At 40.1% G+C, this 27,459-nt stretch overlaps 1 protein-coding gene across 2 annotated transcripts; it reads right to left on the minus strand.

Annotated features, from left to right (window-relative positions):
- Positions 1-27,013, minus strand: FOSL2 (FOS like 2, AP-1 transcription factor subunit). Of its 2 annotated transcripts, none has more exons than XM_063304597.1 (4): positions 26,220-27,013; positions 8,167-8,421; positions 5,008-5,115; positions 1-3,593 (listed from the first exon to the last, which is right to left on the minus strand). In XM_063304597.1, exons 1-4 carry the CDS (start codon positions 26,316-26,318, stop codon positions 3,084-3,086), a joined length of 972 nt encoding a protein of 323 aa, XP_063160667.1. In that variant the 5' UTR covers positions 26,319-27,013; the 3' UTR covers positions 1-3,083. The 2 variants fall into 2 exon arrangements, with proteins under 2 accessions (XP_063160667.1, XP_063160677.1); XM_063304607.1 differs by lacking the exon at positions 26,220-27,013 and adding an exon at positions 25,547-25,795 and having other exon boundaries at positions 2-3,593.
- Positions 27,014-27,459: the final 446 nt, after the last annotated feature.

Below are 27,459 nucleotides of genomic sequence, written 5' to 3' on the forward strand. Positions count from 1 at the left end.
TGCTAGGAACCATCATCCAACAGGAGCATACAAACCCACTGGTATAAAAAAGAAACAAGAAGCAAGCTAAAATTATCTGGAGAGAGATCTGAGACTACTACCAGAACCAATTACAGAAGTCTAGGTATCTAGAAACATCACTTAGGACTGCTGTTCCTTCACCCAAGCTTGGAATATTTTTTAAAGGCAACTCTTCCATAAACTCCCCCTATCATCTACTGACTGATCTTAGCACCATCATCTGCTGCTTTATTGAACTAGAACAAAAGGGTCACTACTCAGGTATTTTCTTCAATTCTCTAGGTTTTCTGGAGTAACACTCCTTGGTAAGCATGTATTAGCTGCGGGTTTATCTGCAGAATGATGGCAAGATCATAGATTCAACATGCAACTGTATACCTATGCTATTTGCACACTTAATAGAACAAGAAAATTCATGGAATATCATCCTCTTCTGTCAATAATCCTTGAACTTCCAAGCTTGGCAGGTCAGATTATTTGATTTTATTTACCCTTTAGTTTTCCATTAACACTTAAGAAGATGGAGACTGGGCCAAGTGGGCCATGACACAGTTTTATTTCTGACCCACTAAGGCAGAGAAGCGCTGGCAAGAAGAGGCCAAAACTTTTTATTCTGGGTTTACATCAGCCTTCCTCAACCTGACACAACTCAACACATTTAGAGAAAAACTGTCATTGTTTGCCAGACGACTTCTGGCTCAGACCGTGGTGTTGCACGTAGGGCATTAATTGGGAAGGTTGGTTTAAATTATTTCAATGAACAGAGTGTGTTATAGGAGATAACAGCTAGAAAAATCAGTTTGTACAGCCTTTTTTTCCCCCTATAAGCAAATGTTTGGCTTTTATTGCTGTAAAGAGAAACTTGATAGTGTTACATAGTGTCTAGGGCATATTTGGCAGTTAGACATACTCAGCTCAAGTACCAGTGGCCAGAAATAATCCAGATTTCCCGCCCTATGGCCAGCATAGGCAAAAATAGATAATACAAATTTACCAGCCATTTCTGGGCTTGGAAGCTAAGTGGAGTTTGGATGGACCTAGTCAGGATTTGGGAGACCTCTAGGGAAACCTGGGTTGCAGATTAGAGTGGAGAGTTCAAAACCATCCTTGAAGAAGGCAAGCCACTATTGTTGTCCAGAAAATGACACAGACATGTCCACAAAATAACCAAGGGCTGAGCTCCACTTGAAAGAAACACTACCTTTACAGTACTCAAATTCCCTGGAATTCATTCAGGTCACTGAATCTGACTTTTCTTATTGGAAAAAAAACAATCTAGATCATTCTAAAAACTTTCATTAGCTAGAAACTCTATGTACCAATAGCCTAGCATTATATTCTTAAATATGGCTGTGATCCAGATGCATTAAAAATAAACAGGAATGTGGTCACTGACATCAGTGGAGCTGTTAAGGCAAAGCTTGGAGGGAGGCAAGAATGCTCACTATAGGAGCTAACATGGTTTGAAGATGGTCCTGCCCAAACTCAAAAAGCTGGTCTCTGAAGAGCACAATGGGGTCAAAAATCCCTCAGCCTCCTCGCCTAGTTCACCCAGAGATCACATAAAAGAAAATTAAAGCAGAGCCCAGTCATTAATATGCTTGTCATTAACTTGAGCTAAATGAGGTGTTTTGCAAAGAACAGGCTTTAGAGTAAAAACTGTCTTCTACCACATGAAGATCTAGCAAACCTCTCTCCAAGTCATCTATGAGCATCCCTGCAAAAAGCTGCATATTCTTTAAGTAAAGTTACATTAAACAAGTTTTTGCTTGGCACTGCAGGGGATGTACAGAAGTGAATCATGCTGCCTTTTTCAGTAGTGAGCACAGGTTTTTCAACAGCCATATTTAGTTAAGAGTTTGGAGACCAAGTGCAGCAGGAGGCAAGGTGCGACAGTCCATTTTTCTCCAGTTGTCTCTAGGACCAGAAAAGGGGCAAAGGACCAACTTGGCATGATACCATCAGACAGCAATACACACAACCCTGGCCAGGCCCTGATGAGTGAAATGCAGCCAAAGGGGAAAAATTCTCCAAGGGAGCTGCCAGCTAGCTTCCTGCACATTCTCCCTCAATTAATCCCCTTTCCTGATCAATCACGAGAAGAATGGTAGCACTGTGCAAAGGCAACCATCTGCAACCTGGAAGCTGGTGGCTTTGATTGAGAAACAGCACCAGCACGTGAGCCTGGCATACTTCAGAGGAGGCAGCATCACACCCAAGGTGGCTGGCAGCCAAAAGGAAAGAAAACATAGGGTCCAGCAACAGATTTGACAAACACTAATTACAGAAGACTTCATGCCAGAGACAAAGGCTTAGTGGAAACCCACTCTGGCATTTCCCCAGCCCTCTTGGCACCACTCCTGGCTCACTGACAAAGGTATGTTGCAGATACAGCCTTTGTAGACACAAACAGCACACTGCTCTCTATTGTCTTCAAGGAGACTCTTCTTTTGTTAACCAGTTTCCCAACACTTTCCCCATCCCCTAATGAAGACACTGGATGTGTAACTTTTGAACAACCATTTGGACCTGTAATAAATTTCCCTTCTCCCCTAAAACTTCCACCATGTACCAAAAGCCACCCAACCATGGCAAGAATCCCCAGGAGGCAGCTCTCAACATCAGCAACAGTTCAGCAAGCCTTTAGAGTTTTCGAAATGTCATGGTATCCAACAAAAATCAAGAAAATGTTAAGGCCCAAATGAGATCAACTAACTGGAATGTACTACTTAGCGCAGGAGGAGGAGCCAGGTCAGACAGTCCATTCATCAGCCTAACAGGAAAATGGCTAGCAATTTACTGACGGTCACATCCACTGTAGTACTTGGTGAGTGAGGGAAACCCCTCACCATTGGGTCCTGGGATTGTGACTGCTGCTCACCAACTCCACTCCGATCTGGCTTTCATTTGTTCTATTCTTCCTGTCTCAGGAAATATCTGGAGCAACATCATTTCCTTTCCTGGCTCTTCTTGGCCTTGTGCTTGAATGCCATTGTGCTGTCTCTGATCTTGAGGTGGGGCTTTCCCCCCAAGAGTAACTGGGTGGAGTGGTGGCTAAAGGGTTACAGTGCCAGCAGAGTTGGAGAGTTCAAGGAATCAGAGGACTGATCCCCGCTGCTGCTGCTCCTCCGGTGGGCTTTGGAGCAGGACTCTGATGGGGAGAGTGGTGACTCCTGGTCCAGCACACTGGGATAGGTGAAGACCAAGTTGGATGTTCCAGGGGTGACAGCAGGAGTTGAAGTCACCACAATGGGTGTGTTGAGTGGCTCTTCTCCATAAAACCCCCCAACAATGCTGATAGGCTTAATGACAGATCTCTGCCCTTTTTCAGGATCAGAAGAGGAAGAGGGGATCTCTTCCTCCACAGGCTCTTGCTTCACCACCACAGCACCGCTCATTCCAGTCCGCAGGGCCTGGAGGTTATGGGGTGGAGGGGTTCGGTGCTCCTCGGGGCTGATCTTGCACATGGGGCTGTGAGCCATTAACATGAACTTCAGCTTCTCCTTCTCCTTCTCTAGTTCAGCAATCTCCTTCTGCAGCACTGATTTCTCCTCCTCCAGCTCCTCTGTTTCCTGTAGATCCAAGATAAGGAGGTGGTCAGCAAGAAAAACAGCAACAACAACTAGCATTCCAAGCAGGGGGTTTCAAGATAAACAGGCTTCAATTCACTTCTAGCAACTGTGGCAGGATATTTTATGCATTGGCAGCAGAAAGGGGAGGGAGGTAGACTAGGTGCTCTGAGTGATTCTGTTAACTGCCTAGGGACTGATGCCTGGCCATTTAAAGGCTAAACAGAGATTTGAAAGCATAAATAAGTTGAATCAATCAAAACACAAAAACTTTGCTGAGGAAAGCTCACTATATTTTTTTAATGGTAAAAACATGGATATTCAAAATTTACAAAATTTTAATTCCCAAGAAAAATTGCTGTGTGTGTGTGTTTTACAGTAAAGTAGTACTCAGTTTCCCTAGAGACAACACCTTTGTCACTTGTTACCATTATCCATATGCATCTACTCACTGTATTGATAAATCTTGTATAAATTTAATAGATAAAAATCAAAATGACTGTGAGATAAATGGCCTCACTTGCCTTACAAGTAAGGGTGCAACCACATTTTAGCTACAACTGAGCATGGATGCATTCTTTCAGGAAAACTGTGATCCCCAAAAAGATATGCATGCAAAACAGGCTTGAGATAATTGTAGTTCCTTTGCTGGCCATGAAGAAAACAGAGAGGAACAGGAGCATTTGCTTGTATTTTAGGTAATTTGGTACACCTTCGATGTTTGCTCCGCCACACTTGTATGATACCTGGTATAAGCAACATGAGGAAAAGTGGGTAGATCACTATTCATACATATTCAGCTTTACTACTTTACTCTTCTCCTTTTGTTAACCAGTTTCCCAGCACTTTCCCCATCCCCTAATGAAGACACTGGATGTGCAGCTTTTGAACAACCATTTGGACCTGCAATAAATTTCTCTTCTCCTCCAAAACTTCTACAATGTACCAAAAGCCACCCAACCATGGCAAGAATCCCCAGGAGGCAGCGCTCAACATCAGCAGCAGTTCAGCAAGCCTTTAGTGTTTTTGAAATGTCATGGTATCCAACAAAAATCCAGAAAACGTTAGATCACCTTGTATCATGCGGCCACAAAATCAGAGTATTATATGCCCTGTTTACAAAGATTATCCGGCTTGATGGCAGCACCTGGCTGACCTTGGCTGACCTCAAAAAGGTAAGCAGAGGTAGACCGGTTTTAGCACTTGGATGGAAGGCTATTTGGAAATCCCAAGACTATAGGTTAGAGTGAAAAGTCAAAAACAAAAGATGTCAATGGCAAACTATGTCCATAATGTTATCAAGAAAATGATATAGATAGTCCATGAAGTCACCATGTGTTGAGCTTAAGGCTTCATCTTTATCCTTCAAAGAACAATGGACATGACAAGAAAGGAGGGGACTCATGCAAATACATACTGCCTGAAGTTTCTCAGTCAACTCTCTGCGCCTGTTACGGCATTTAGCTGCTGCTAATTTGTTCCTTTCTCTTCTAATTCTTCGCTTCTCCTCTTCTTCAGGTGACAACTGTATGACAAACAAAAGAACAAAACATCAGTTCAAAGTGGCAGTTTGGGGGATGAATCAATGAAAAATGTGAGTCAACCAATGAATACATGGTTTTGTTTTCACCTTTCATTTATTGTTTGACTGATTTTTATCCTGCTTTTCCATCAGGAGCAAAAGGCAGTGTATACACAACACTCCCACCTCAATTTGTTTCCCACAACAGCCACTTTATAAGGCAAATTGGTTTAAGAGAGTTTGCCTGGCCCAAAGTCACCCAGTGAACTTCCATGACTCAAGGTGGACTTGAACCTGGGTCTCCCCAGTTTTTGTCCAACCTCTTAACCTCAAGCACTATACTAGCCTGGAAGGTGGTAGTAGTTATGGCCTGTGGACTGATGAAGATAAGCTAGTTGCTTCAAAAGCTATATTGTTACTAGCTGAATAATGCAATTCTGGATATCAGACCTGAGGCTCCCTGATATGGATCCATGGGCTCTGAGGAAAAACTCTTTCTAACTTTAAGATATTATCAGGGCTTTGATATAATATAGCACTGGAGCCACTGGGGAGAAAGAAAAAGTGATAGCAAGGTGGTGGGAGAGCACAGGAGTGAAGAAACCACAGGAAGATTGGGCAAGAAAACAATGAATCTGCAATTAAGACAGAATGCAAAGATAGAAGTCTCCCAGTAGTTTCGCAATGTGGGTGGTTTGTGAGGTAAGAGCATAGGAAGATGTTGCAAGTTTTTCTTTCTTAGGAAAAAAAAATCTATGTGCTTCTTCTCCTAGGACAACAGTCATTAACTGGAAGGTCAGAAGCCAAGGTCGGGGGGTGGGGGTGGGGGCTGGACAAACTGGAATGACCCTAATCAAATCAAAAGAGCTGCCTTTAAGTTCTTTCCTCTCCTACCTCTCTGATTTTTAAGATAAGACACTACATTTCCTGCATCATCAGGCAGCCCTTAAGCAATAGGAAATAAATGTCATGGAGGGTGCAGTGTGTTTCATTATGCCCCCGCACAGCCCAGAGAGGAGGATTAATTCTTTTTTGGATTGTAGATAAACTCAGATTTCTAATAACTTCTCTGCCCTCTCCTCCCACCTGTACATTTGGCAGAGATAATAGTTATCTTAACACTACTGCAATTCCTTGACTTATAGTTAACCATCTGCTCCAATGAAAAGGGAATAAATTACCCAAAAGTTTTCTTATTCTAGTCAAGCATCTAATCCTTTAAACTTCTTTGTAGAATCCAGTAATAAACTGGAAATTAGAAACTTGACTCCAGTGCAAAAGACTTGAGCTGTACCCATGCCCAGGGGCTGGGTTTTATCCTATTCTCATCCCTGTTGTTAGCTCTCTGATCCTTTTCCTTATGCCTGAATAGCCAAGGTAAGGTCCAACCAGATCCATTCCAGATCAGCAGTGGAGGGTGGGGGATCAAAATCTGCAAGATGATGGTTGCAGTCAAAGGGGCAGAGCTTTGATTGGGACACTGCACCCACCATCTTGCAGATTTTGAACCCTCTGTGGATGCTCAGGTTCCAGATTCTTTGGACCAAAGCACAGCTATCAACTATACTGACCAGGAATCATATAAATTCAAAAATCAGAAGGAATCACACTAATTATGGGCCCTAATGGCTTTGGATTAGATCATGGAGAACACCACTGTTCATTTATTTGATTTATATCTTTACATTATATCTTACTTTTCATTCAAGAACTCAAGGTGATATACACAGTGCTCTCTCCTATTTTCCCCACAACAGCCGGTCTATGAGGTAGGCTGGGCTGAGAGAGAGCAACTGGCTCAAGGTAAGTGAGCTTCTGTGACCGATGGTTGACTAGACTGTGGGTTGCCCTGCTCCTAGTCCAACATCTTCATCACTGGACCACACAGTAACGATCAGCTGTAACAGTTAGGGCAGAACTCAGCCATCATGATAAGCCAGGTCTTCTTTTAATCATGGTTTAAATTTGCGATATTGGCCGAGGTTGTACATATCCTTATGCCATAATGGGTAGGTTTGCACAACACACTAAACCAGAGGCACAGAAACCATATTATGCCTTAGTATAATGAGTAACATGTTACCTTCAAGTTCAGGTATATATTTATTTCTAAATTAGTTGCTCAGGAACAGCAGGAGATTGCTATTACCTCTTGCCTGCTTATGGATTACCCAGAGGAATATGGTTGGCTACTGTGGGAAGGTCTGATTGGCATGCTTTGGGCATTTCCAGCAGAACAGTCCTTACATTTCTAGGACGGAACTTGCAGCCTCATATTGTATTTCCATCTCCCTAGATCTGTAGTTCTTAGTTATGAATCTCCAAACAGAGAAAGTTTTTTTTAAAAAAGTTAAATATTAGTCCAGTGATAAAGCCAAATACCTGGCTTTAGTAATCCACTTAGTGACTTTCAAGCTTACATTTTGCTCAGAATCCCTGGTAACTATTCAACAAAAGATTCTTGGATTCCCCTTAAGTTGTTACTGGATTGCGTAGATATCCACCAAGCAACAATGAATGGCATTTTGCATTATTTTAAGCCTTACACATGAGTCACAACCAACAATTTAGCTGCAATGAAAAACAAGATAGTGAATCTTTCCAATGCTTTTGGAATCCACTCACTCCAGTAAATTGTCACTGAAGGAGACCCCATTAAAGCCTTAAAGCAAATGAAAACTTAAGCAGAGGTATCACATCAGTTTGGGCTAAAAATTTAGCTTGCTGAAAGCTGTCAGTCACGGCCCGTGTCAACTTTGTAGCTTAACTCTATAAATCTTCAGTACTTCCCAGCTTTGCTATTCAAGATTCCTTCACTGGAAAATCTGGGGAACAATGCAAGGTCTCACACCAAAATGTGCTGAACTAGTAACCTATGATTTGTACAGATTTTTTATGCTGAAATATAAGATAGTATCCCTTCAAACTAGATTTATGTAATCCATAAACCTATTGTTAGATGCCACCAACACTTGAAGCATTAAGCTACTGACGTAGAAACGTTGCATTCAGCATCAATTCCATTCTGCTAGTTGCTTTAAATAGTGGAGCTACCTGCTCATCTCTTCTCCTCCTGCCCACGGTGGTCCCAATGGTTTTAATAACACCAGGTCTCTGTAGGGCTGTGTGTCCAGTAACTGAAGATAGATTGGGCAGTGCATGGCTGTAGGGATGTGAGCGAGAGTAGGCACTTGGCATGGAGGTTATCACAGTGGGCTGAACCATCCACTGTAGGTCTTGGCTGGTGGTTATCGCGTTCAGAGTAGGAATAAATGTGCTGCTCGATCCTGGCATATCGACCCGGAATTTCTAGAAGACACAGAGAGAAATCAGTAACCTATTTAAATGAAAACACAGTGATGTCAAAGAACACCAGTACAATTTCATGCACTGCTTTTTCACCAAATGAAAATGATGTGCATCTAATTCATCTGTGCATCCCTGCTGAAAGTAGCATCCTTTCATGAACTGGAATAGAGGACTCTGAAAAATACTTTTAACTGGAGATGCCAGTGATTAAGTCAGGACCTTAATAACCAAAGAATGTGCTTTGTACTACTAGAAGTACAAGCTCTTTAAATAAAGAAATTGGCAAATCTTTCATTGCTGGGGATCAACAATATTACATGAAATCTCGTAAGATTTCCATGAGATAGCAGACATTTCCATATTGCTGCATGATTTCAGCATTAGTCAGATTTTGTTTTATTTTATTATTTAAATTTAATTAAAGTGATGGTTGTATGCTTTTTCTGACTTCTGTTTTCAACTTAGAGCTAATTTATGCAATACATTTTTTCCAAGTAAGTAGACCTAATTTTTCTTCAGCACATTTTTATCCAGACAAATATAGTGTCTGGGCTGTGAGATCAAGAATATTATACTTGATACAGATTATATTTCACTGGTTTTTAAAGTTTTAGGATTTAGATTGTGGCCTTGGAACAGTCTAAATGAATTCACTTCCCACGTTTAAACACAGTGTAACTGTATCTTTCTCCATCTTCAACTCTAATACTTATGACATACTTTTTGGTGCTTCAGCAGCTAAGCTAGGAGATGTTCAGAGAGGAATTATTCTTTGAATGTTGATCTTTTGTGTAATGTTAACACACAATGGTAAATTTTGCAGCTTTAGATGTATACGTGATGAAGATATATAAGTACATAATATTTTACATATTTGCATATAAGTAATATGATTATTTATTTTTATCCCACCTTTATTATATTTATAAATAACTCAAGGCACAGAACCTACCAAATACTCCTTCCTCCTCCTATTTTTCCCACAACAACAACCCTGTGAGGTGAGTTGGGCTGAGAGAGAGAGACTGGCCCAAGGTCACCCAGCCGGCTTTCATGCTATGTGCAGAAAGAAACAATATTTCCTCAGAAGTATTCTTTATATAGGAGCATATTATTATTGTAATAATAGGGAAGTTTATTAAGATGCAATTTCATCCTTCCGGACATTGCTGTGGCTCACCGTGCCAATTAATCCTAAAGTATTTGAAAGGACACCCATTATCTACCTATTCTGCAATGACCTGAAGAACTGACCTCTATAACTGAACAAGCATTGTATATAATTGAAGGACTAATTAAAAATCTGTATTTCATTCCCTATTTTATATGTTTATATTCCTCACTGTTAATATTGATTTAAATATTAAAATTCAACTGTATAGTAGGATATGAATACACACATGACTTGTTTTCTATTATGAGTTTATTTGTGTGGATTTTCTTTTCTAGTGTATGAATTAAAAAACAAACACAACCCTAAGATATTTATTTGCAAGGGAAACAATATAGCATAAATCTTTAGACCCATTAAATACTAGACACTTTTGATTCTCATTTTATAGATTGAAACAGCCAATGGTTTGTTTAAAAAAATCCAGAAGTGAGAGCAGACACTTAAACAGAAAAACGCCTTTGGTTCCTTTTTAGCATTGGGCACGATAATACGTTGTAATTTGCAAATGACTAGCTAACAATTTATACGAAATAGATGCACTAACTGATCTTCATGTATTTCAGCTAAAATGTACTATTGTAGAAAGCAATTTAAGGGACAAAAGACAAGGGATACACTTGAATTTTAATAGTGAATTAAACTAATTCACTCAAAACAGAAGCTTACACATTAGGGACACTTTGCCTTGACAAAACCTCTTCAAAGTGCTTAGATGAAGCAAACGCTCTTCCCCCATAATGACTGGGTTAGTTTTTAGTAATAGTTAAACATAATGTGTAAATTATTTTAGCAATTTGATGGCACCTGTGTCACTAACAGCAATGTGCCTGTAACACAAATAAAGACAGCTGTGTTATTAAATACGTTTTGTTTCCAATTAAAGAATAAACCTTTTCATATTACTTGGATCTGCCTTTTAAAATGTTTGTCTAAAGAACAAACATAACACAAAGTCAGGAATGGCTGGGGTAGATTGCACTCGTATGGATTAGCTGAAGCCTCCAGGTAAGTTGATGTTTGAAGGTAAAGTTGCAGAAAACTGGAAAACATGGAAGCAAAGATTTGTTTGGTGTAGCTAGTAGAGATAAGAAGACTGAAAAACTTCAAACAACATTCCTAAGTGTTGATGGGGGAAAAACCCACAGAGCTTTTCCAGTTTGATGAAGAATCAGATAAAAGTTACAAGTTTTGATTCTTAGGTTTGAAGCATATTATGGACCAAAAAAGGAGGTTACTTATGAAATGCATCCATTTGTCACATGGATATATCAGTAAAGAAGGGGGGGGAAATCAGTGTTGATGTGGTTGACTTAAAGCTATTAGTACAGACTTGTGAGTTTTGTCAGTTGAAAGACTCTCTTGTGTTTGTGGAAACAGGATAGTAAAATACAAGCAAGATTACCAAGAGGCTGGGACTTAACTCTGGGAAGAAAAACACACAATAGATATTTCTGAGCAGAAGAAATAGCAGTAAATCTACTGAGTACACTTGGGACTATACAAAAACAACTTAACACTACAGATGTTATCGAAATAAACTGAAAGTTAAACAACTTCAAACGCCACAGTTAAGAATAGGAGTTAGGAAACCTTGCAGCACTGTGTTATTTACTATACTATTCAGGCTTGCCCAGAATACAGAAAAAGATTGTAGAAAATGTGGGAAACTTAATCATGTTATTTATTTTTCAGGTGTCTATCCTGAAATTTAAATCAAGAATTCAAGTCAGTACACAGAGTACTCTATCCTCCTTGTGGATAAGGGCAAAATAGAACCTAGGCCTCTCTACTCCTTGCCCAACTCACTACACATCCTTGGCTCCCAGTGCAAAACTATGTAGGACAAAGAGCAAAAAGTTGCAAATTAAAGAAATTTATATATTATGGCCTGAAAAAAGATTATCAGGAAGAACTACAACTTTCATTTTCTAATTATTTGGACAAAGACTAGTACGTTTCACTGAATGTGAATAGTTGTAAAGTGGTAAGCTTTAAAATAGATACTGGGGCACAAGTTAATATCTTGTTTATAAATGTTTATAATGTCTTGAAATTAAATCTTTGGGGGGAAAAATCAAATACAAGATTGCTTACTACTCTGGGCAGAAATTAAGTATGGGAGGAAATGTGAGCTTCTTTGAAAATACAGAGATAAAAGTTTCATACTGTTCTTTCCAGATAACAATTTTTGATGCAAAAGAGGATTTAGGTACGGAGATGATGACAGAAATGAACTCTACAATGTGTAAATGTAATAAAAGAAAGCAATAGTAGTTTTGGAGATTATAAAGATGTATTTCAAGGACTGGGTTGTTTACCAGGTTATTATACTATTAAATGAAATCCAAAGGTCCATCCAATTATTTGTGCTCCTAGAAAGACATCTCTTATGTTAAGAGCCAAGATGTAAAGAGTATTCAAACAGATGAAGGTGCTGTAGTAAATGTGGAAAAAAAATCAAGTAGAGAACAAATTAGGATTTGTTTCAATCCAAAGAATATGAATAAGGATATTTTGAGATAACACTTTTCTTTACTTACTTTGCTAAAGTGCACACTCCTTTACATTATGGATGCTAGCAATGTATTTTGGTTTGGAAGCAGCATTTATTTATGATAATTTACCAGTGGTATATGTTTTTGAGGCCATGATAGCTAATAGCAGAATTATTCACAATTTGAGAAGGAAACATTAGATATTGTATTCAGTTATACAAAATGTCACCAGTTTATTTATTTAAAAAAAAACAGTGAAGACAAAGACAGATCATAAACGCTTAAAATCTATTTTAAGTTAATATATACTGTACCAGATGGTTATTAACTCTGCAGAAAAATAAGCTTACACAAACAAACTTACACAAAAAGGAAGAAATTAACAATACCAGTAGCTCTAAACAAAATATCCAGATGATTTGATACTGCAAAAGTTGAATTAGTAGTTTATTTGTTGATATCTTATTTGTTTACTTCTGATTCTAAATTGAGAGACTCCAAGGATGCTATGTTGTCGGATGGTGTTTTACAGCTCTGGAAAGGTAATATTGTGAATTCAGAAAAAGATAATTTTCCAGCAGAATGTTGCTCACAGGAACTAAAGAGAGAAGGATTTACAAGGACTTAGTTTTTAAAAGAGATCTCATAGTAGTAACACAGATAATTAGTTCTTAGATTTTGTGGCACTACTATGGGGTCTGCTTAAAAAAATAATTGTTAAACAAAGTTAGGAGCATAATTTAAGAATAATGTAAAAGCAGGGACATAGATGCAATTGATTGGCTAGGTATGTGAGCTTAAATAAAGGCCACAGTTCAAATGTACTTGTTATAAAAATAAAAATGGGCTCTTAATTCCTTTTTTGCCTGCCACTAGTGTTAAAATCTCATGTCAGAAAAGACTTTGGTCACTGTGGACATAATCAATTGCTGCGATATCCTTGTTGCAATCACAGCATGGGTACATAACTTCACAAAGATAATATTGATAACCCTAACTCTAACCCACTTGGTTGGGGGAAAAGTACAAGACAGACTAAATAAGTGGATATAATTGATTGGTATGCAAAACTTATTGGTGGGCGAAAAAGGAACAAAATCCTAAAATTGTAAATAACCAATGGGGAAAAAACTATGAACTCCCAAAAAGACTACAGCAGAAAATAAGGAGTGATACTATCTACTAGACATGGTAATGCAGATGAAGTTGTAAATAACCATAGCCTTAAGATTAGTTCAAAATAATAGTGTAAATTTGCAAAAGAATGGGGTTTTCTACATACTACTTCCAATTCTTATTATACCTAGTCAAATGGCATATCAGAAAGAGCAATGCATGTTGTTAAAAGGATGTTTAAAAAGTCAAAGTTAAATCAGATTTAGTCTTTTGGCAAATCACCAGCCCAACTTTTCATGGGCAGACATTTAAAGTCAAGACTACCAGTATTAGGGCTTTGATACATCCTCTATGTAATGAAGAAAATGTGCAGAACAATTGAGAACAAGAAAAACACACACAAAAAAAACATTGTAAGAAGCAACTACATTACCACTTTTGGAAGTTAAGCAAAATGATTTGTGGAAACTTGCTCAGGTGATAGAAAAGTACAAAGGCCTTCCAGTGGGCACACTAGTGGCAATGAGTTAGCGGTCTAGTGGTTAAGGTGCTGGGCTAGAAACCAGGAGTCTGTGGGTTCTATTCCTGCCTTAGGCATGAAAGCCAGCTGGGTGACCTTGGCCCAGTCACTCTTTCTCAGCCCAACTCACCTCACAGGGTTGTTGTTGTGGGGAAAATAGGAGGGCAAAGGAGTATTAGGTCTGTTTGCTGCCTTGAGTTATTTATAAGAATAATAATAAAGGAGGGATAAAAAATAAAATAAAATAAAAGGGCTTTACCATAGCAATAAGAAAGACCTACAACTAGCTAGAGAACTAATTGTAGCTTTTGGAAAACAACCAGCATCAGAAGTATAGAAAATGCAATAAAATGTTGCAACCAAAGAAACAAAATAGAATTTTATAAAACTACTGATAACATATAGTAGGAGAGTGGTAACACAACCAGAAGCTACCATGTATTGGAGGGAAAAAAGTAATTAAATCAGAGAGATGCAGGGATTAAGTTACTTCTGAATAAAGGGTTACTCAAGAATAATGTGTACATCGTTGCAGCAGTTTGATGACACATCTGTCATTAATAGCAGATGCTTGTAAATGAAGAAATAGAGATAGCTGTGTTATTAAAAGACAAGGTTTTGTTGTCACCCAAAGAATAATCTCCTATTATTCTTCGGATCTGACTTTTTAAATGTCTAAAGAACAAATGTAGCACTCGTTTACATATACCAGGACAGCTATGGCACTTATTCCTGGGTAAATATCAGGAGTAGGCATACTAAATGTCTTTTTTTTATTTATTTATTTTCATTCATTCATTCTCAGGTAGAGACTCTGGGTGCTGCTCTAGAACATTAGGAGGTCCATATATGGCCAAAGGTGGCCAAGTATTGCTTTCCAGTATGCAGATTTTTTAAAGATAGAATTTTAAAAAATCAGAAGGTCCACACCCCAACCTAAAGCAATAAGAGGGCAGAATTCTTCCATTTTGGTCTTCCACATACATCTACCAGGATGTGGTGGGTTGGCCCTCTGGTCTCCCTAAGTCCTTCCTCCAGAGTCCTTCCCCCAGACTTGGGGAAGGGGGATGTCTGGTCAGTTTTATCCCCACTCTTTACAAAGAAAAAAATTATCTTATGCTTTCAGTAGGACGAAGCAAGTGAGATTTGCCCCCAGTCTGGGCTTCTGTAGCTAAGAATGGCTAGGATGCTTGGTATGCTAAATTCCCTGTCAAAATAAGACTACAGAGTTTGGGAAAAGGGACAAGTTGTTTATTATATAGAATTGAAGACAATGAAAGGAAGCAAATTGAAAATCTGAGTTTAACTCACAGCTGTCTTCCAGGCATGAATACACATTCAGACACACATACAAACAAAATATGACTAAGGATACAAAGCAACAAACAGCTCTGATCAATTCATGTGTATCAGTTCACTCACACACACACCTTAATTTGCCTCTAGCTCCACATTTCCACTGATGTCTATTTCTTTGGATTGCTCAATCTTCATTTCAGAGCTAAGCCAGCTGAGAGAGATTCCCTCTTCTCCTGATGGAAGATGAAAAAAGAAGGGATATATGGAGTTGGGCTCCTCCCTTTTCAAAAACTGACCTGAGAGAGAAGGGAAACTGGCTTGCTTTTGGTTGGTTGCTTAGAGTTTGAGCTTCCTGGGTCTTGATAGACTCTGTCCACTCTCTAGATTGACTGCTTTATTAACTCTTCCTTAACTCTTTCTTATCTAAACCCCCGGGAGTGCTTTTTGCCCCCCTTCATTACAACTTCACTCTGTGTGACATGTTGAACAGCCAATACCTGGGGGGCGGGGGAGGAAAAAGTAGTGTCTTCTAATCATTCATCCCAGAGAATTCCGGCATGCAACCCAATCATATTCTACTCAATTGTTTCTGTTCCTAGAATACCAAACAGTAACTCAAAAGAACAGACTGACTCATGGAATGATAAAACTCTCTTTAAGGAAACACTGGCATGAGGTAAAGAATATCACTGGCTCTTTAGAAGGCAAAAAGAGAGGCTAATCTTAAGCAAACCATTTCACATTTAAAACTGAGAAGCACATATTCCTGAAGGGTTATGTTGGTGGCAGAATCTGAATGGCGTTGAGCTTGGAAGTTAAGTGGGACTTAGTCTGCTAAGACAGGAGACTACTAGGGAATCTCAGGGTTGTAGGCTGGACTGGGAAGTCCAAAAGCATCCCTGAAGAAAACGACAGCAAAAACTTCCATACTGTTGCCAAGAAAGCTGAATGGTTGATTCATAGAGTTACCAAGAGTCCAGCTCAACTTGAGGGAATCTTTCTTTCCTTCTAAAAAAGCTTAACAATATTTATTTTTCTATCCCGCCTTTATTATTTTTATTAATAACTCAAAGCGGTGAACCTACCAAATACTCCTTCTTCCTCCTAATTTCCCCACAACAACCACCCTGTGAGGTGAGTTGGGCTGAGAGACAGTGACTGGCCCCAGGTCACCCAGCCGGGTTTCCTGCCTAAGATGGGACTAGAACTCTCAGTCTCCCAGTTTCTAGCCCAGAGCCTTAACCACTAGACCAAACTGGCAAGAAAAATAACAATACTTGTACTGTAACACTACATAGCCTTTAAAAAACAAACCTTAAGAGACAGTTTTAGATTATTCCAATAATGTAGTTTATCTAACTTTTCCTATTTATTGCTTTATCAGTTGTAATGTCAATAACTGATAAGGTACAAATACTTTTTTTTGTATGTTCCAAGCTGAGGCAAAGCATGGCAAATGAAATGAAATGAAATAAAATGAAGTTTTACAGGAGCCTGTTCCACCAATATGGCATGGGATTTTAAGCTATGGTCCCAGTTAAAGTACTGCTGTTCAACACGTCTAGTCTGGAGCCTCACAGACAGTTTTAAAAGTAGAATGTAAAGATGCCTCCAGCTGAAGCAGATTTATGTGCCTATTCTTTAATAATACCCTATAAAAAGTGTTTTGGGATTCACATCAGAAAAATTCCCTGAAGGTTTTTCCTCTGTCTAGACAAAACACAGGAGATTTTTAAAAGGCACTAGGTAATAATTTCTTTCAAAAATGTGTGTGTGTACGTACATGTGTGTGTGTGTGTGCATGTGTGTATAATTAAATTAAATTTAATATAAAATTAAAGGAATGCTAGTCCACCTTGTTCTCAGCCTAAATTTGGAACTTATGCTAGCACCAAATGCTGGGGCAATGGAAATAAAAGAAAACAATTGGCAGCCCCTGAAACGGGGTGGGGGGGTGGGGGGGTGGAACAGAAGAAAAGGAATGCTTTTCTGTAAAAAGGAGACAACAAATGTTGGATTAGGCTTACAGGTCCATCATGTCCCAGCATGGGGTTTTTAAACCCTTTAACTGAAAGTATTTGCAATACTTGAAAATTATCCCCACTGTTCTGATTGATATAATGACATTAAGGGAAGTAAAATAAACTAGTTAACTAAACAAAAACAGAAGAACTGTCCTGCAAATCCAAACTAAGTTCAACTACCTATACAGAATTTGTCTCTTGAAGATGCAAATGATCCGTGGAGATGACAATAGCCTTAACTGTTAAGGTACGTGATATAAGGAGAAAAACACACATTTATTTTCCAGAATGCTCATGCAACATAAGCAAGATAACAAGGAGGGGAGAATTGAATGGACTACTGTACTCCTCTTATGCCAGTGGTGACAGAAACAGATGGCAGTTCCCTCTCCTTATCCACACAACCTGCTTGGGAAGGTCAACATTTTAGAATCGGTAGTTAAAGCCAAGGGTGGGAGGGACTGCAAAGGAAGGAAAAAGCCCCACTGTAAAGCAGAAGTCTGCGTTAACAATGGATTTCAGCTTAAAATACTCGAAGTCTTGCTACTCCCAGAACCAATTGCCCTCCTGTAATCAACAAGAAAGTTATTCATCAGAACCTCCAAGTGAGCATATTTAGGAGTTAAATGCTGCTCTTTGGTGTTATATTATAAAATCATGGCTGATGTCACATGAACCAAGGAGACATACAATGCAAATGCTGGAACATGCACCTTTCTTTCACATGAGGACATAAAGCCAATAATCTATACAAGCTGTTTCAGCATCTTAATATGTGTGCTTTAGACAATGAAATAAGCAGCCTGACCAAACCTGGTTTTCTCTCTATATATATTGGGATTCCAGCGGATTGGGACTTGAGACTCCTGAGAATACCATAGAGAGCCAAGAAAACGAATCAATCAAACAAATCTATTATGTGAGAACCTGGCTCTCTACAGAAGGCTCTAATGCTGGGAAAGGTAGAAGGAAAGAAAAGATGATGATGACTAGCAACAAGGTGGATGGACTCAGTTACAGCATTGACACAGTGGGAAGACCTGAAAGACCAGGTCAGAGACAGCTCATCATGGAGAAAATCTATCTATGTGGTCGCTAAGAGCTGACACTGACGCATAATCAAATCTAGTGGACTGAGGATTTTAAGATTCTAGCAGACCTCATCAAGGCTTAGAGGCTAAGCAGGGCCAGGGCTGTGGGCTCCACTGGGAAGTCAAAACAATATCCTGGAAGAAGCCAATGACAAATCATCTCTATACTATTGTCAAGGAAACAGCATGGATAGGTATACCTAGTCACCAAGAGTAGAGCTCAATTTGAGAGCATTTTTGCTTTATTTAGTTCCAACCCATCTGAACTGAGTTGGGCAAGAGTGAAAAAGGGATTAAGAGCCATCATGGAAGCACCACTACGCTTCCTATGTGACATCAGATGTTAAGGCAGGAGTTCCTATCCTACAGGTCATTTAAATTACCTAGATGAGGAGTCAGAAATAAACATCTCCCAAACAACTGTGGGACAAAAATCAATGAAGTGGCTCAGATGTAGTATTCTTTGCAACTACTGTTATGGCCCTTATTTTATTTATTTATTTTCTTTCCCACCTTTATTATTTTTATAAATAACTGAAGGCGGCAAACATACCTAATACTCCTTCCTCCTCCTATTTTCCCCACAACAACCCTGTGAGGTGAGTTGGGCTGAGAGAGAGTGACTGGTCCAAAGTCACCCAGCCAGCTTTCATGCCTAAGGCAGGACTAGAACTCACAGTCTCCTGGTTTCTAGCCCGTTGCCTTAACCACCAGACCAAACTGGCTCAGTATGGTCTGTATGTTGACCTTTTAGATACACACATCTGTATGTTTCTGTATGTTATACCTTTTAGATATACACATCTGAATGTTGACCTTTTAGGTATGCACATAATCCCCTTGCAACAATAGCTTGTCATAGCAGCAAATAGGAATGCCCCTAGTAACAAGAGAGCTCATAACCAAGTAGAAGGAATTTGAGTCAGGATTGATTCTGAGACTGCCTGTTATAACTCAAGCTTGTTTGCATAACTTGACACTTTTTCTACAGATGAGAAAAAGATGAGATCATAATATGAAAATTTGACCCTGCACCAACACATATTAGGTTCCTGATCTGAAACTGGTTATGTACACCCCTCCTTATGTACACACACATATTAATTCCCAGCACATCTGGCTGTAAAAATTCCAATCTTTTTAATACTATTTTTCTTTCACATTTCAGTAGAATTTTTTTTCCTCAGTGAAGCACACTTCAGGCCCAAATGGATATTCTTTAGCAAGCCTTCCCCAGGATGAAAAAGTTAGTATCTTAATTATAAAACATCAAGCTGCAAATCTTTTTCATTCAGAGGAGAATCTAGAACTATCAGACCAGAATGCAAAATTGAAGACCGTGGAGCTACAGAACTCAAAGCAAAGAAGAGTCTTTGTGCATTTGTGGAATGTAGGGAAAACAGTGCTGGATCTGGCCAAAGACTTGCCTTGTCCTGTATTCTGTCCTATAGTAGCCACCTAGTCTATGCACCCACTAGTAAGTGATGTACTACTCTTTTGACACTAGAATTAATAACCATGATAAGTAACCATCTATGTTTGAGGCCATTCTTCTTAATAAGAGATATTGCCAATGGCAAGATAAGAAGAACCTGAACATCCTTTTGGCTCATATTTATTGCACAAACTGTGTTCTGCAACTCTACTTAGCATGATCTTATTTACCATCACAACAACTCCATGAGGATACTTAGCCAGAAAATGAGTGACTTGTCTGAGGCCACCCCATCAGCCTCATGGCAGAATGGATCTGTTGCATTCTTCCCATTGCTTCACAACATTACTTGAGACAGCACTCTTACTGAAAAGCTCAGCCTGTCACCAACTACAGTGATGGTCACACATTTACTACTGTAATTAGTAAACTGAATTAAAAGATAAATTCTTATCTGATCTGAACTCTTATGATACAGTATTCTATTTCTGGCTCAAATCCTTAATCTTGCAGGGTATATTCAAGGTAAGTCCCAGGATAAAATATCAAAATACATTCATTAACCGCAAGTTTATCTGTACTGTGAGTTTATGAGAACAGTATAATTTTCATATATAACTTATTATAACAGAGCACTTTACAAATGCAGCAATTAAAAGGCAACAATGGTTTAGTTTCAAAAGACAAGATGCCTCACTTTGCATGCAGAAAGGAAAAAAAAAAGGTTGAGGATAGATGGGGGAATTCAATACATTTTCTCTCTTATCAGGCAACTGACATAAAGTATGAAGGTAATGAAACATGAATTCTTGAGTTGAAGATCAGATTTGCTTGATCTGCAACATCTGTAAGAATCAAAGCAAAAGACACTGCAGAAACTCATATTCTCAATGAATAATCAGATGTAAACCATACATGAATCTATTCTGACATGACTGTCATGTCTTGATTTAACTTGGAACATAACAGTAGTGCCTTAGGGTGTATACACAGCACCCTTCTCTGACCAAGCTGTTCTTCATTTCTTTATAAAATTTCAATCCCACTTTTTAAAAAAATACTCTTAGAATGCAGCTACAATTACCATGAACTGCCAGCAAACACTGAAGGAACAACTTTCGGACAAGATTGAATTTCAGGACCTCTAACTGTACAAGGAAACCTCTAACACAGTTAGAATGGGTTACTTCTTGGCCTTTTGGCTAAGGGTAGCATCTAAGTAAATAAAGTTGCTGGATCTGCACCTGAAGCTGGGTAAGAAATATGGGCAGATGTGTGGTCATATGTATGGTGCGGAAGGCTGCAACCCTGCACCACGTCCAACAGGCTGGAAGACTGCTAACAAATAGTGGGCAAATGAGAAGGCAAGAGCTGGTCAGCTGCCTGGCCAGTCATCTGAAGAGCACAATCCGTATCTTCACTGAGTGAGGTAGAGGCACCTGGAGCAGCTCCAGTCACAGAGAGCAGATTTTACAACAGTGTGTAGGGATGAGTTTAACCCCTAGGTATAAGTGAACAGTTTTTTCAGAAAAGGTGAAACTTGGAGGCAAACGTGTATATAAATACTGTGAAATTCAACAGCAATAATTTGAGCCACATGGGAATTTTTAACATACTGTATATCTGAAACAAACTCCTCACCCATTCCACATGCTTCCTGTAAGTGACTCCTTTCCATTATCTATAATCTTTGGAAATCTATTTGGATTAGCCTAAAGAGGGCACCAAAGAGATATCTTTGCTATGCACAGAGAGTCATTTCTGGTAAAAAGGAAAAAGGTTCTTTGATGTATGGAATCTCGTAGACTGGAATCACTAGCAACGTTTAACACAGGGCAATTTTTTAAAAAAAAAATCTAAGCACAGACACAAAAAAGCACATCTAGCTTATTGTAAAAAAATGCTGTATTCCTCCTCTTGCTGCTTTATACCCGTACCGCACAAGTAATAAGAAAGCCATGGGGGGAGGGGGAGAAAAGCAAGGACAGCTGATGTAAACATGTTATGAAATATCATAAGTTTGTGTAACTGAGGAGATTGTGCAATGCCTTTCACAGAAGCCATAATTTTTGCCTATAATGAAAAGGCAGCTTTCTGGGGGAAAAAGGAGAGATGCAAATTGAGAGAAAAAGGCGGGGAAAAAACCAGCCATCAGACTTCAGTTCCAGCAGGAAATATTCCTCATTCTTCAAGTTCTGACATCATTCAAGACCAGACGCTGACCAAAATAAAGTATCCCAAAAATGTAGCCAGATTGCTCAGACCCTGTAAGAACTTGCATTCTGAAGGTCAAAACCCAATCAACAATAAATACCAACAAGCCAAGGAATGTCTGAATACCAAAGGAAAACAGTAATTGCCCTCCCTTGTTTTCCTGAAGATGGAGCAGATACAAGAAGACATTCCAACTCCTTCTGGGAGAAACTGTTAAAAAAAAGTAGAAACCAAACTGAATTGCCTCCTGTGAAAGGACAGGAAATATTCAGGAAGGATTGTATTTTGCCTATGGAAATGACTATCATTTAAACAGCGTTTCAGCACAGAACTACAGATTGTAACGTGAAATAGCATTAGAATTCATGGAAGGGCAAACGATCCGAGCTAAAATAAAAGAGAAGAGGAGAGAGGGAGAATCCATACTTTAAAAAGTAGAATTCACCTGGCAGATTTCACTAATTTGCAATGCAGCAATAATCTAATGACAGTAATATGCTCCGGCTAAAGCAGAAAAACCATTTACTCTCTTTCCATTTTTTCGATGTAATAATGATTTACAATCCATTGCAAGAATACTTTTTTCAGTAAATTAGGTTTGTAGTAAGACCATTTATTAGATGGGATTATAAAGCAAGTGTTGCACTGCATTTACAAAACCACGCAGAAAGTCTGCCATCATTAAGGTACTGAAATTAAAAAAACAAACAGGAATATGTGTAATCCCATATCAGATTTTGAATTTAGATTCTAAATTTTCCATTCAGAAAGCCATACTGCTTTGTGTATATAATATCTAGTGGGACAACTTGAGTCAAGGTAAGGTACAAGTCAAGCTAATGACACTAACATTAAACCCATTTTGAGAAGTAAATTTAATTATTTCAATCAAGCTTATTCTGATAAGAGTTGTAATTTCTGCCTTTTCGAACCAAAAGCATCGCAGCCTCTTTGGAATCCTAAAAACGCTACTTTTATTTTAATATGGAAATTGTTTGCACAAATAATTATGGGGGGGGGGAAATCTGGAATCAGAAACAATTTTGATGAAGAATTAGAAAAAGAAGTGTGTGGTTCTTTGGAAATCTGAAGAAATTACTTCCACAACTGTGCAAATTCTGTCCACTGCAAATCTACTTTTACCAAAGTAAAGCACTGATAAAAGTGGGTGGGTGTCATAGTAAAAAACGCAAGCCTTTACAAATATTAAGGAAACATTTTGCATTTTAGAAATATTATCTTGGAAAATTGAAGACAAGTATTTGTAAAAGGGGGTGTGTGGGGGGAGAACGCCATCTCATTTCCAATAAGTGGAGCAGAAGTGCACTATTTTCATCTAACCCACCCAACTGAACCAATCTTTTCCTACGTCTTACAACTTTTGATATATACTTTTTCATCCTAGTTACAAAATCAGTTTAGACAATACAAAAACAAAAATAATGCAGGTGCATTATTCTCAGTTTTGAAAACTAAAACCAGCACATTAAATAAATGTTCACAAAAATGTCTAATTTTTGTAAACTGCCCCAAGTAGCCTAATTTTGTCTACATACAGTTTGCCCAGCTCCTTCCCACAGGCCAACTATAATGAAAATAACCTATATTTCTTCAGGACTTTGAAATGATTTTCTAGACTACAGTTGTGGATTCCATTTTTCTAGATTTGCACAATAGTATTTCAAATATATTACAGCCACATCCTGAACCTTTAATTCTGTCTTGGCAGTTATGTAGGCTGGCACATTTCTTGAAGGCATCTCTATTTTCATGTTTTATTTTTCACAAACCCTAAAAATATTATTTGAAAAAACCCAACTAATCTGAGTTGAAGAAACTCAGGAAGTAAAGCAGTTCAAAGAGACTCCCAATGTGGCTCCTCCTAGGAACAGACATGTAAGGCTTGGACTGTCCCCAAGAACTGGTGCCTTTCACAATTCCCTCTCTCACCAAACGTGTGTTTCTCAAATAAGGAGATAAGAACCTTAGGTAGAGGAGTGAGCAACCCAGATAAAGAAAATACATCGCTCCATAAAGTCACATGAACTGCAACTGACTTCATTCCCTCATTCTCTTACCCTGATTGAGTGACTTACTCTCACAACAAGGGTTCAGGTGAGCCTCAACTTCCTTGGGGTTATAGAGGCCTTCAATGTGGATACCACTGGGCTCACAGATGTGTCCTTAGAAGCACTAAGGCTCATTGCCCCTCCTAATTTTAAAATCATTTTTACCAACTTTTTCTTTAAGTTAAACATCTGCTGGAAAATAGCTGCAAAGCAAAGCACCAGTTTCCAACCCATCATGTGATGCAGTATAAGCATGTTAGCTCATTTGTGTGTTTTGGTGTGGTGTGCTTTTTGTCTGAGATTTTCTTATACGTGGGAGTATAATGCTCTGTGTGCTTCTTTAAACATAACCTGTTTGCATTATGTGAAAAAAGTATTTTGTTGTGCTTCATGGAGGCAGATACATGTTTTGGCACTTGACATTCAGACCACACCTCTGCATTGTAGTCATCTGGCAAAGTTATTTATTTCTGAGCCTAAGCCTCTTCAATTTGCCCTCTGTGAAATGGGAACTGGAGTAGAAGTCTGTGGGCTCAAAGCAGAAATGTTGTGTTTTGAGGTCCAGAGTTTATTCTTGCCTTCACAGATAAAGTTCATGGTAACCTACACTTTGTTCTGTAAAATAGGAGTTTTGTGACTGGCCCTAACCATCTTGGCAGGCATTTTGTGAATGGGTAAGCGCTACTGCCCTCTCCAAATTGTTAAGTGCACCTACAACTTTCTCTCAACATGTGCCCAGTGGCTTAAAAGGGTTGGGGGCTCCTGGCTTATTCAGCTCTTGTGAATGGTCCATCACCAGAGCTGATTACTTGCTATTCTGTAGAGGGAATCTCACCCCACAGCCACAGAATCCGAACTTTTGGAAAGACCATAGTAAGAAGTCAAGCTAAGTAAACATTATAGACTACCAGAACTATGTTTAGCCTGCTGTTTGCAAGCTACTCACTTCTTTTGGGATCCCACTGAGCAAACCCAAAGATGGACTTAGTTCATCTTTTAGGTTTGCACTCCTAAAAAGTCTAAAGAAGAAACTGAATTCTCTCTGGCCCTCCTCCAGCTGAGGTACCAGACATTTTGGCATTCTTTCCCAATGGCAGTGATTGAAGAGCGAGGACATGTCCCTTTTATACTGTTTACACTCCAGTCGAATCCTGTATTAACAGTTCCACAAGACTAGTCATGATTTCCTCTCTTTTGTTCCCCTTTAGACATTTCATTCCCAGAAAAACATGCCGCCGGCCGTCGCACCCACCCAACCCTTTGCTCTAGCGCGTATGGCCGTGTACTTTGAGATGGCCGCTCAGGATTTCTCTTCGCCCGGGATTTTCAGATTCTCGCCGAGGGAGGTTTCCCCTTCCCCCCGATTCCCCGTCGGAGGAACTCAAGAGACACTGAACTCCTCCGGGGAAAATGGACCGAAGATACACCACTTCCCCCCCAGAAGAGACTCCGAAGCCAAGAGAAGCAAAGCTCCCCCCCACCACGCGCCTCTGCCTGATCGCCTTGGACTCCACCAGAGGCCAGCACAAGCTGCGAAAAACAAAACAGCCAAAGAAGGGGCGTAGGGCTCGGCAGTCCTGGCAAAAGGATCACAAGCGGACGGACAACCGTGGAGACCTTTCCTAGGGAGAAAGGGAAACAAGGCAAGGGAGAGAACTGCTCACCCGCCCGCCCCTAACCCCGCTTACTTAAACGGCGCGCCGCCTAATCGGTGGCTCAGCGTCGCATTGGGCTTGTCACTCCGACCAGGCTTTCTCTTGCCTACCAACTTCCAAAGGCTTTCTCCCGCTTCCAAGAAATTGCTCGCGCTCACCCGCAACCGCCCCAACTCTTGCAAAGCGGCGGCCGTTTCCGCCTCCTTTTAAGGTGTGAGCGCACAGAGAGGCGGCTATTGGACTGGAGGCCAAAGGAGACGCGTCGCCCGCTGCTCCCCTCTAATCTCCGACTGAGGGAGAGGTCGAGGCGCGCACACAGGAGGTGGACTGGGTGTGGTCAGCGAACTTTACTATTTGATTAAGGAGTTGCTGCGAGCCGCGGAAGGCAGGCGGGGGGGGGGGAGCGCTCGCAGGGTGAGGGGAAAGTGTGCGACGGAGAGGCGCTGAGGAGGGGGAGACAATAATTGAAACAATTTAAAAAGAAAAACAGCGAGCCGAATCACGCGAAGCCACAGTATATTTCCTCAGATAATAAAGTGAAAGAAAGCGGCTTTTTTCCCCAAGGGAAATTGCTGTTACGGGATCACCAACGGGAGAGAGGATAAATCTAGGAGAGAAGAAAGTGCAGCTCCTGGTAAAGGGAGAGCCTGGATGCCAGAATCGGGTCTTAGTAACTCCGCGACAAGGTGCTCGGACTGGCCCCTACCTGTTGAGTTGTGATGCTCGAGTAAGTTTCCGGATGCCCTGGAGAGCTGCTGCTGCCCCGAGAGGAGGTATCAAAATTTGCCGGGAAGTCCTGGTACATTGTCCGAGGTGCAAGCAGGAGAGAAATAATGATAATAATAATAAAAAAATATTCCTAGTCGTCGTTCCCACTTGCTCTGTCCCTTCCTGTCTTGTTTCCAATAGTATAACTGATACCTTCGATTTCACACGCACTCAGATGAAGACGGAAGTAGCTGGCGGTTTGGATTTTGATTCTATTTTAAGCAAGCCCTGATCTTTTTTTCTCGAAACAGGACTGTGGGATTTAAAAAAAGAAGAACCATCCCAAACCTCCCACGTATAAGAATGTAAAATTCACTCCCTGTAGAGCCAAATCATTGAGTCTCTTAAGAACATCAGCATAACTATAACAGGTTTAAAAAAAGAAAAGAGTTCTTTCCAAATGCGACTTTATTTCTAAAGAAAATTGGACGTGTCTTGTTTCCCTTCCTTCCACTTTGCCTGCCTACTGGTATCAAGGTCTCGATCTCTCTGTAGTTTTTAAGGAGGATCGTTGCCTCCCGTATAATTAAGCCCTTCAGAAAAGTGCCGTCTTCCTGCTCGAACTGGACTGGATGACTCAGCCCGGGATTTGAGGCTCTTTAGTTACTTATTGTTGAAAAGATTCGACTGAATTATTGATCTAGCTCTTGATTTTGCCCTTCTCGGCCATGAAGGCGAGCTCGTCTCTCCCCCTGCTTACACGCGCCCCCTCCCTTCTCTTTCCCTTGAGCGCCTCTCTATCTAGTATCCTTTTCTCTCCCTGGATGAGTCAGTGCAATGGCATTAGTTCAAATCCCGAATCTCATTGCATCGCCTCTTCTTAAGATCTGTACCATGTGGATTTGCAAACGTCAAAGCTTGCAATTTAGCTACGCCCTGCCTCGCAACGCGGAGCCTCCCACTTGGTAGGGGGGAGGAGGAAGAGAGAGAGGAGGGCAGGATCACTCGGCCATTAAACCCGACCCAGTGTACTGAACACAGACGGTTTGACGGCGGGTAGGCAGGCGCCTCGTAAAGGCGTTCTCACGCCCACTCGCCACGCCACCCGGCCCGTTGCCTGGTCCGGAATTATTTTTCTCCCCCCCCCCATGTCTCGGCTTAGTCTATTCCATTGTCGCAGGTCGCGGTTGCCAAAGATGGTCATTTGCGTTGTACTACGCGAGCGCGGGTTTCCTTGG

The sequence above is a fragment of the Candoia aspera genome, chromosome 1 (assembly GCF_035149785.1).
Source record: "Candoia aspera isolate rCanAsp1 chromosome 1, rCanAsp1.hap2, whole genome shotgun sequence".
Taxonomy (NCBI): Eukaryota; Metazoa; Chordata; class Lepidosauria; order Squamata; family Boidae; genus Candoia; species Candoia aspera.